At 37.0% G+C, this 12,097-nt stretch overlaps 1 protein-coding gene across 1 annotated transcript in view; it reads left to right on the forward strand.

The window, feature by feature from the left end:
- Nucleotides 1–12,097, forward strand: part of MAP4K3 (mitogen-activated protein kinase kinase kinase kinase 3) — a 194,868-nt gene that overhangs the window by 51,724 nt on the left and 131,047 nt on the right. The window contains 1 exon segment of the mRNA XM_017892944.1: nucleotides 9,920–9,977. Coding sequence (XP_017748433.1) covers nucleotides 9,920–9,977 — 58 coding nt within the window.

Consider the following 12,097-nt stretch of genomic DNA (forward strand, 5'->3'; position numbering starts at 1 on the left):
TTTTCTGTTTCTTCAAAACTTCACTTTATGCCCAAAGCCCTGCGTGCTGTGACACTGGCACATAGCATGGTTTCACAGTGAGTTACATTGCATGGTGGTGCTATTTCTCAGTATTTCCAGTTTCAGATATTTTAGAGTTGTGCCGTGTAATACAGTTATCACTAGCCACACGTGGCTTTTAAAATCAAAATTGAAATTATGTATAGGGTCTGTATGCTGATAACTGCAAAGCACTGATGGAAGATATCAAAATCTAAATAGAGACAACTGCCAGCCGTGTTTGTGGATTGGAAGACTCCGCATAGTAAATATGTCAGTTCTTTCCAAACTGATCTATAGATTTAATGTACTTCCAAATAAAAGTCCCAACAGCAGATTTTTTTTTTTTAAACAGACAAGCTGACTCAAATTTATATGGAAAGGCAAAGGACCTTTGTTGCCAAAGCAACGTTGAAAAAGAAAAAGTTGGAGGAATCACAAAATTATTGTGATTGTAAATTTAAAATTTACTATAAAACTACAGTAATCGGCCAGGCCTGTGTGGTTCATACCTGTAATCCCAGCACTTTGGGAGGCCAAGTTGAGTGGATCACCTGGGGTCAGGAGTTGAAGATGATCCTGGCCAACATGGCAAAACCCCATCTGTACTTAAAATACAAAAATTAGCTAGGCATGGTGGCGTACCTGTAGTCCCACCTACTCGAGAGGCTGAGGCAGGAGAATCACTTGAACCCAGGAGGCGGAGGTTGCAGCGAGCCGAGACTATACCACTGCACTCCAGGCTGGGCAACATAGTGAGACTCCGTCTCAAAAAAAAAAAAAAAAAACCAAAAAAATTACACTAATCAAGACTGTATAGTGTAGGTAAGAGTTAAACACACGATCAGTAGGTCAGTATAGATCAACATGAGGTCCAGACATAGATCCACACAAATATAGCCAATTCATTTTTGACAAAGGTGGAAGTCAATTCGATGAAAGGAAAATTGACTTTTCCACAAATGATAAGAAAGAGTTGGACATATACATGCAAAAAAAGTACCTAAACCTGAACTGTACACCTTACACAAAAATTATCTCAAAATGTATTATAAAACTAAATGTAAAAACATAAAACTTTTAGAAGAAAACACAGAAGAAAATATTTGTGACCTGGCGTTAAGCAAAAAGATCTTGGACATGATACCAAAAGCACAATTCATTGGACTTTATCAAAAATAAAATCTTTTGCTCTGTGTATTTGTTTGGTAGGGCTGCCATAACAGAATGCCACAGACTGGGTGGCTTCAACAGTAGAAATTTATTTTCTCATAGTTCTGGAGGCTGGAAGTCCAAGGTTAAGGTGCCAGCAGGGTTGGTTTCTCCTGAAGCTTCTCTCTTTGGCTTGCAGATGGCCGCCTTCTTGGTGTATCTTCACATGGCCTTTTCACTATGCATGTATATCTCTGGTATCTCTTCCTTTTCTTAAAGGGACATCAGTCTTGTTGGATTAGGGCCCACCCATATAACTTATTTAACCTTAATTACCTTTTCAAATGCCTTTCCTCTGAATATAGTCATGTTCTAAAGTACTAAGGGTTAGGACTTCAACATATGAATTTGGTAGGGAACACAATTCAGTTCATAAATTTTGCAAAAAACGCTGTTAACAAGAATGAAGAATAAGTTACAGACTGAAGAAAACATTTGACTGGGCGCAGTGACTCATGCCTGTAATCCCAGCACTTTGGGAGGCCAAGATGGGTGGATCACCTGATGTCAGGAGTTCGAGACCAGCCTGACAAACACGGTGAAACCTCATCTCTTCTAAAAATACACAAAAAATCAGCCAGGTATGGTGGCAGCTGCCTGTAATCTTAGCTACTTGGGAGGCTGGGGCCGGAGAATCGCTTGAACCCGGGAGGTGGAGGTTGCAGTGAGCCAAGAATGTGCCATTGCACCCCATCCTGGGCAATAAGAGCGAAACTTCGTCTCAAAAAAAAATAGCAAATCATATATCTGACAAAGGACTCATATATAGAATACATATATATGAAGAACTCTCATAACTCATCAGTAAGAAAATAAATATTCCAATTAAAACATGGATGAAAGACTGGAAAACAGTTTATCAAAGGATGGCAGGTAAGCACATGAATAGACTAAGAGCATCATCAGTCATCAGGGAAATGCAAACTAAAATCACCCTGAAATAGCATTTACATACCTATTAGGATGGCTGAAATAAATACAATACCGATTCTTGGCAAGGATGTGAAGCAAGTGGAACCCCACCATGCGTTGCTTCTGGGAATGAAAAATGGTACAGTCACTCTAGAAAGTTGGTCATTTTCTTATAAAGTTAAACGTATACCTACCATATGATATGATCTAGTCCCACTCCTGGGTATTTATGTAACCTGTATACAAATATTTATAGCAGCTCTTTCCGTATTTGCCAAAAACTGAAAACAATCCAGATATCCTTCAACTGGTAAATGGATGAGCCGTGGTAAATCTATACAGTGGAACACTACTCAGCAATAAAAAGGAACAAACTGATGACATATGCAACAACTTGGTGAAAGAAGAGTCTCAAGATGTTATATAATGAATGAATTTATATGGCATTCTCAAAAAGAAAACCTATAGTCATAGAGAACATGTTAGTGTTTCCAGGGTTTAGGGAGGATTATGACTTCCATTGGAGTTTTTTGCAGTGATGGAATTTTTCTGTTTCCTGATGGTGGTGGTGGTGGTGGTGGTGGTTATATAATCTAATATATGTGTTTACATTATTAGAACTATATCTTTAAAATCCTTTTTATTGTCTGGTAGTTAAAAAATTTAAAACTCCAAATTTTAATATTTCATTGTATATACACGTATAATTAAACAAAATTCAGTTTTCACTTGCACTGGCCATATTTTTTTTTAAATTTCAACTTTTATTTTTAATTCGGCGGGGTACCTGTGCAGGTTTGTTAGCTGGGTATATTCCATGATGCTAAGGTTTGGAATACAGTTGATCCTGTCACACAGGTAGTGGGCATAGTAACCGACAGTTTTTCTTTTCTTTTTTTTTAATACATTCTCATTTATTTTTGTCTTGTATTGCTTTTATCAATGATATATAATTTTCAGTGTACAGTTCTTTTTTTTTCTTTTTTTATTATTATACTTTAAGTTCTAGGGTACATGTGCATAACGTACAGGTTTGTTACATATGTATACTTGTGCCATGTTGGTGTGCGGCACCCATCAACTTGTCAGCACCCATCAACTCGTCATTTACATCAGGTATAACTCCCAGTGCAATCCCTCCCCCCTCCCCCCTCCCCATGATAGGCCCCGGTGTGTGATGTTCCCCTTCCCGAGTCCAAGTGATCTCATTGTTCAATTCCCACCTACGAGTGAGAACATGCGGTGTTTGGTTTTCTGTTCTTGCGATAGTTTGCTGAGAATAATGGTTTCCAGCTGCATCCATGTCCCTACAAAGGACACAAACTCATCCTTTTAATGGCTGCATAGTATTCCATGGTGTATATGTGCCACATTTTCTTAATCCAGTCTATCACTGATGGACATTTGGGTTGATTCCAAGTCTTTGCTATTGTGAATAGTGGCACTGGCCATATTTTAAGTGATCAATAGGTACATGTGGTATAGGGCTAATGTATTGGATAGTGCAGATACAGATCATTTCCATCAATGTAAAAAGTTCTTTTGGACAGTGCTGCGTTTTCTTTGTTTTGTTGTTGTTGTTGTTGTTGTTGTTGTTGTTTTGAGATGGAGTTTTGCTCTTGTTGCCCAGGCTGGAGTGCAATGGCGCGATCTCAGTTCACTGCAACCTCTGCCTGCTGGGTTCAAGCAGTTCTTCTGTCCCAGCCTCGCGAGTAACTGAGATTATAGGTGCATGCCACTACGCCTGGCTAATTTTTGTATTTTTAGCAGAGGTGGTGTTTCCTCATATTGGTCAGACTGGTCTCGAACTCCTGACCTCAGGTGATCCGCCCACCTTGGTCTCCCAAAGTGCTGAGATTACAGGCATGAGCCACCATGCCTGGTCTGAGCCACTGTGACCGGCTGACAGTGCTGTTTTAAAGCAAGGATCAGCAAAGTTTGTCGATAAAGGGTCAGATAGTAATACCTAAGTCTTTGTGAGCCATATGGCCTCTGTCTCAGCTACTCAACTCTGCTATTGAATTTTTTTAATTTTTAATTTTAATTTTAATTTTTTTAGACTGGTCTTGTTCTTTTGCCCAGACTTCAGAACAATAGTGTGATCATAGCTCACTACAGCCTTGATCTCTTGGGCTCAGTTGATCCTCCTCCCACCTCAGCCTCCCGGGTAGCTGGGACTATAGGCACATACCACCAAGACCAAGCCTAGCTGAATTTTTGTATTTTTTGTAGAGACAGGTTTTCACCATGTTGCCCAGGCTGGTCTCAAACTCCTGGGCTCAAGCAATCCGCCCACTTTGGCCTCCCAAAATGCTGGAATTACAGACATGAGCCACCACCTGTGTACCAGTAAAACTTTATTTACAAAAATAGACATGTTTGCAGATCCCTATTTTAGAGAATTTGCCCTATTTCCTATTTTCATGTCAGCTCAGGGTTTATTGGTAGAGTAACCTTATAATTTACCATCCAAATTTAATAAATTTTTAATTGTTTAAGAGTGAACACAGGCACTGTTAGTAATTGTACTGGTACAATAGGCATAACCAGGAGTACGCTGGGCAAACCAGAGATGAATGTCACTCCATCAGTTTTCCTATGAATTGGTTGCCCTTGTTACCCAGTCTCAGGCAGTTCCTTATAAAAGCAGCATGAGAACGGACTAATACGCCTAGTCTAATCAACTATGGGAAAGGGAACGTGAAACCATCCCTTCAGCAGTGAGTATGGGTTATCCATTTTCTTCTGAAAGGGGGTAGTTGAATGGGAGGTACCCTGAGGTTTGGCTGGTCTGGTACACTCAAAATAGTCTGTGTTTTCTATCCCCAAGCCTTTGCTCATGCTTTTCTTTCTGTGCCCTTTCTCCCATCCCTTTTCTGTGTTTTTCATAATTCAGGCCATCTTTTCAAACCTCTGCAAAAATGGTATCACCTTCGTGCAGTCATTCCTGTAATACCTTTTCAGGCTTACAAGTTGGTAGTTATGTTTTATAAAAGTCAGTAATGTAGTGCTTTAAACTGGATCCCCAAACCTGGCTGTGTATCAGCAGTACCTCAGTAGCTTAAAATATAGAATCCTGGGTCCCATTCTTAATTGCTTGACTTGAATTCAGAATTTATAGCAATATTTTGTTATTGTTTTGTTTTGTATTTAAACTTCTTATATGATTTTTATATAACTGGCTATCTGATTCAGTATTTGGAATCTATTGATTTAGGCTGAAATTATTTGATATAAACATTGACTTTTAGAGTTAGAAGGAATCTTAAAAATAGCCTTTTTTCACCTTAATGTCTTTAAATTGTGGGCAGAGGGGTCAGGAAGAAGACACAAGGGAAATTACTTACTTAGATCCCATTGCTGGTTACTGGCAGAGCCAGGACTAAATGTTGTTAGCTGTCATTCAGACTTAGATTCATATTCACATTGGACATCCCCTTCTGTATAGTAAGGTTTCAATACTCCAAGGGGCTCGATACATAGTAGATGATGGTCAGATGTTTTACTAATAATGATTGTTTCTAACCCATTTTATGTAGTACCTAGCACATTTTTTGGCTCTTAATGATTCCTACTTGAATGTGTTGTTAACCCTCAGTTCACTCTCAAGGAATGCCTTTCTGATAGTTGGAGATAATTCCCCAATCAGCAAGAAATCATCTCAGAAAAATTCTTTCCAAAACTAGTTCCAATCTGAATGGCCTCTAAAAGGCTCACTGAATCAAACTAAATTTTGATACAGCTTTGAAAGTTGGTACTTTCCAAGAGCCCCTCTAAGCCGAGATCAGTCTAGACCTGTAGGATTTTCCTCATCAGTCCACTTTCATTTTAGAAAGGTTACCCAGAATCTATGGGAGTATGTGGTGGGGGATGTGTATACCGAAATAAGATGTGGGACCAGGGTCAGGAAAAGACTTGTGGCAAGTGGTGGTAGCCTAAGCTGAGCTTCAAAGGATGTCTGTTAGGCCAGGGGAGGGACCTGGAATAAAAGCGTGGATAGCTTTGGGAAATGGCAAGTTGTTTGGTTTGGCCAGAGGATAAAGTACAAGTTAGGGAGTGACTAGAAATATAGATGGGGGCTAGATTAAAATGTAGTATTTCACAATTTCATATCCACAGGCAAAATAATGAAACTGAAGCCCTATCCGACACAGTATAAAAATTCACTTAAAGTAGATTATAGACCTAAATTTAAGAAAACTATAAAACTTAGAACTCTTAGAAAAGAAAGTAGGAAGAAAGTATTTGTGACCTTGGGTTAGGCAAATGGTTTCTTAGCTGCAACATTGAAAACACAAGAAACAAAAATTAGTTAAGTTGGACGTCATCAAAATGAAAAAGTTTTGTGTTTCAAAGGATACCCATAAGAAAATGAAAAGAAATCTTGCAGAATGGGAGAAAATATTTGCAAATCATGTGACTGATAAGGGATTTATATCCAGAATATATATAAAGAACTCTTACAAGTTAACAATTTAAAAAGAATTTAAAATGGACAAAGAATTGAATAGATAGTTCTCCAAAGAAGATACCCAAATGGAAAATTGAAAACAGGTCCACACAAAAATGTGTATACTGATGTTTATAGCACCGTTATTCATAATAGCTAAAAAGTGGAAACAACCCAAATATGGCATTTCCATACAATGGAATACTGTTTGGCAGTAACACATAAATGAGTTTGAGACATGGATGAACCTGAAAACATTACACCAAGTAAAAGAAACCAGAGTCACAAAGGACCACGTATTACTTGATCCCATTTACATGAAATGTTTACAGTAGTCAAATCCATAGATATGGAAAGCAGATTAGTGGTTGCCAGGGATTGAGAGGTGGAGGAATAGGTAGTGACTGCGAATGGTTCTGGGGTTTCTTTTTGAGGTAATGAAAATGTTCTAAAATTAGTTAGTATAATTACATAACTATGAATATACTAAACACCACTGAATCATACACCGTGAAAGGGTGTACTTCATGATATGTGGATTCTATCCCAGTAAAGCTCTTATAAAAAGTGCTGTATTTACTGAAAGCTTTAAATACTCTGACAGGGAATTTGGATTTTTGTCTTTAAAGCAATGATGTGTACTCTTGCGGAGTTGTAAGTCGAGAACAGCATGATGAGAACATCACTGTGGGAGCATTTCAAGAATGGTGGTCAGATCAGTGTTGCAGCAGACTAGATCTAGCTGCTTAGAATATTTTATCCTGTTTTCTGTCCTTAACAAGTATGAACATTTTATGTTACTAATTCTGAATTCAAAATTTTTAACTTTATGCATGCTAATATTTTATAATTTCTATCTTGCTCTTCTTTTTAAAAAATGAACTGCTCAAGGTGATTGAAAAAAGAATAGGAGTTGCAGAATGTTATAATACTGATTTTTAAATTTACCTTTGTGTGTAACCTTGACTACTGTCAATTTAGAGATAGCAAAATATGACTTATTTTAGCCAGAAGACCAGGATTCTTGGTGAATCATAATGCTTTAAAGACCTTTTATTAATAAACATGGATTTTTAATAAAGAAAGGCTTAGAAGTGAAGTTTCTTAAGGGCTTTTAATTATCTCTTTCCCCTCTTTTTGTGAAATTCTTAATACTGCCAAAAATTACATATTGGAAGATATTTCTAACCATGATAGAGGCAAAAAGAACAGTAATCATTTTAGCTCTTTTTTTTTAATAACCCTAAAAAACTGAATTTAAAAAGTGTTAGCCTTTTAGGAAATTCTAGACTGATTTACCATTTGAAATAATGTATTCATAAGTCAACCCTTACAGTAAATATTGACCTTGGTAAACCACTCATCAGATATTATTTGTAATCAACTTATTACTGTGGTTCAATATAATACTATGTGCTTGTAGTGGTAACTTAATTCCTTATGAACAAATCATATTCTTTAGAAGAAATAGTACATTGTGATTACAGCAACCATTTGGACAAATCATTGGTTAGCTCTGTAAATAGAGTGTGTGCCCTCCTGTGGTCATTGGTAACAAAAAAATCTCAGCTATAATCATCCTAGCTTCTGAGTTCACGTTTGTCTGCTCTTCCATAGTAGACATCACCCGTACTCTGAATTTCTTCTCAGTAAGTAAAAAAACATAGCATGATTTTAAATGTGGCAGTTGTCTTTATTTGGAGGAATGCTAAAGGAGAAGCCTACAGAGAAAGATATCAAAGTGTGAGGAGGGCAAGTAGTTTGATGGTGCTTGAAAAGCTTTATGACATTATACCTGAATATTTTTCAGATACACTCTGCCCTCCTTTACAGAATGCTCCCAGATGATATTCTGGTTTTATTTCTATTCATTATCTCTATTTCTCATTTATGTATCTTTTTTCCTAGAGAAAGAGCAAGTATCCAGCACTGTCTATTTGAAACATCTATCCCATTTTATGGAAATTAGTTTAATTTGGAAATAAGTGTCAAATCTCTTTGTATTGCCTGAGTGTTTATTAGTTATGGAGATTTTGTTTTGAAGGAACAATTGTTAAATGAATTTTCCCTACAAATTTTATTAATTTATATGAGATCTTTTAATATCTTTGTTCTTCTTAGGGTTAAATGGTTAAATTTTATATTTTCAGCAATGACTGTGTCTCATATCTTAGATCCTTGGCTGGTATTTTTAGTGCCCTAATATTCTTAGAAGAATTCCACTATTAATGGTATTATCACCTCTTGCCAGGTGATTCACTGATTTTCACCAATCCATTAATAAGAGAGTGTTGCAACTAGGAATAATTCTGGTCACATGAATGGATCTTTCTGTGATCAGGCAATGGCATGTATTGTTCTTCACTGGTGATATGAAAATTAATTTATTTTTAGTTAACAGTTTAAAATATCAAATTGAAAGTTCTGATCCAATTATAAAACATTTTAAATTGACAGAGACTTACTGCCATTTTAATATAGTTTCTCTGCTTATTTATACATGTATTATATAATATATAATATATATTGTGTTATATGTACACATAAATACACATAATATAATTATGTATACTTATATACATAATTATACAATTGTAAATGCCAGGAATCTAATAATATAATTTGATTTTTTAAAGTGATTTTAACATGTGGCTTACAAAATAGATTTGTTTTGCATTGAACTACATGTATTTGACTGTACCATCAGGTGTGTTTAAAAGGATGCAGGGGGCCTGTTTTCATAATTATATACACAATTGTGTTAACCTTTCGTATCCTAAAGCTTTTAAATGAAAAAATGTAAGGCTAGTTAATTAGTTCAACTAGCCTTTGAATGAATAGCAATACAGTGTAATACTTAAAGGCTCAGACTGGAGTTAGCCTGCCTGGGTTTGAATCCCAGCACTGTCGACTCACTGGCAAATGACCTTGTTAAGTTCTTTTGAGTTCTATGTCCTTTAGTTTCCTCACTTGCAAAATGAGAATAATATCAGTACCTATTTTATAAGATTGTTGTGAGGATTAAATGAATTAATATTAAAACATTTAGAATAGTGCCTGGCACATCCATACCGACATCTAAGTGTATATTAGCTGTTAGTATTAGTATTGCCAATATTAAATTTTACATAAATGTTGAAATTTATTGTGAAGTATAAACTTTGTTTTGTAAATATAAATTACATTTGCATTTCTTTTAAAATATTTTTATATAACAGAAAACAAACAGTAAGCTAAAGTGAAATTTTATACACTTTTATGAAAGCTTTCTTCACAATAATCCTTTTTTCCTTTTTTTTCTTTTAGGCACGGAATGTTAACACTGGTGAATTAGCAGCAATTAAAGTAATAAAATTGGAACCAGGTAAATTATTTGAAATTCATTTTTTCTTATTGCTAGAAAGCCGTGGGATATCTTAAGGCTTATTTTAATGATGTTTGGTCAACATTCTCTTGTTTTCCCCAACATCTTCTGGGATAAATAGAGCTGCTTGTATGCTCTTTCCTCCAGTTCTTCGAGTTCTGCATACACACACCTTGCTCAGTTCTTCCCTGAAAAATAACTGATAATTGGAGGAGGAAGGGGAACTCCTGAAAAGACTTTGTTCTTTCTGAACTCAGTTGAGCTAACTTGTGACAAGCTGATTGTGGTTTATTTCCAGGCTAACGTCTTGTGGTGTCAGTGTGATGTCGTGGAAAAAACAGAACCAAGATTTGGGTAGTTGTAGTTCAGTTTGTCTCCCACTCCCTTTCTCTGTGAACTTGGGCAAATAGCTTCATGTCTCTGAGTCTCCCAGTTTTCTCGGGCGATCTAGCTTCCACATTCTGTATTTCATTGATATCTCAGCAGTTGTCTACCAAATTGAGCAGCTTATTGTAAAGCCCCTTAAGACGACTACATATTTTTTGTCTGCTTCAACTATGTTCTTTGAATTCCTCCTACTTCCCTCAAAACCCACCTTTTTCTTAGCTAATTACTCACTCTTTGTTTATTCTCTCTTAGAAACCCCTTCCCACTCTTTCTTCTTCCCACCATAAGCAAGTCTATAATTGTGCTAGTGTCTAGACCGAGTTCCACAGCAATTCGTGCCTTTCTGATGACTTCTTCCGTTACAAGCTGATAATAAGAGTTTATTGGTAAAACAAGTTTCAGTTCCAGTATGAACAGAAATCCATTCAGAGACTTTACAAGACTGCAAAAACTTTTTCTTTAAAAAAAAAAAAAAAAAAAGAAGGTAGGAAGGAAGAAAGAAAGAAAGAAAGAAAAAAGAAGAAAGAGAAAGAAAGAAAAAGAAGGACAAGAAAAGAAGAGAAAAGCTGGAGAAGGAATTAGGACTTCAGATCCAGAGGAAATATTTTTTGCCTGTTATTGAAGTCCACTGACTCTGCTCCGGCCAGCAGAGGTATATTCAGTGAGTCAAACTGCCTATGTATGAACAGAAAATCAGTTCTTTCTGCTCCCCATTAACAAATATTTAAGGAACATCAGTGTAAGGGAATGCCAAATTATTAGCTTGCCCAAGATGTCGGCATCTCGTATTCTGGCCCCAGAGGATTACCTGATTTGAAGAGACCCGTAAGTCAGGTGCAAGGATGTAGTTGGAAGAAAACACAGTTTCTCTAGTAACCATGTAGCCTACAGACCACACAGGACGTATTCAGAGAATCAGGTCTGAGGAGGCTTCGGCCCACCCAACAAGAAAGTGGAAATGATCACAAAAAGGCCAACTTTTCTCCTGTTTGTTTTTTTTCCTTTGTTTGAGACTCTTACTTCTGACTGCCGGGAAAAGCTGAGTGGTGGTTTCACTTGGCTGAAACCTTATTAGGGAATTAAGGTGCCATGAGACACCTCATGGGTGGACAGGTTGGCATGGTGCTGACAAAGGGTCCTGTGTCTCCCGGGGCACACCAGCCGCTGGCTCATCTGAATGCCCTCTCAGTGATGAGCAGTTGAGTGGCCATCTGAGGTGGCTGACGGTGACAGGTCCACAGCCTGGGAGTGGAGAGGGCTGGGTTCTCACTGGGTTCTGGAAAGGGAGACCACACTATCACCATTTATCATCCAAACTGTGGCACTTTGAAAAAACCCTAATTACTTCTATGTGTACTTCCTAAACCTAAGGACATTGTACATGGATAGCAGTGCCGTTATCTAATCTCCAGTGTTCAGATTTCACACGGCCTGCTGATGTACTTTGTTTCCATTCAGGATATAATCTTGTACCATGTGTTGCATTTAGTTGTCATTTCTCTTTAGTGTCCTTTAATCTAGAATGGTTCCTTAGTCTTTCTTGTCTCTCATGACCTTGATATGTTTTGTGGCTCAATTGTTGTGTGGAATGTCCCTTAGTTGGGGTTTGTCTGATATTTCTTAGTGACTAGATGCGGTTTATATTTTTCTGGCAACAATATCACAAAAGTGCTGTTGTGTCCTTCTTGGCACATTTTTTTCTTTTCTTTTCTTTTCTTTTTTTTTTTTTTTTT

This window comes from Rhinopithecus bieti, unplaced genomic scaffold (assembly GCF_001698545.2).
Source record: "Rhinopithecus bieti isolate Rb0 unplaced genomic scaffold, ASM169854v2 scaffold_22439, whole genome shotgun sequence".
NCBI classification, from domain to species: Eukaryota; Metazoa; Chordata; class Mammalia; order Primates; family Cercopithecidae; genus Rhinopithecus; species Rhinopithecus bieti.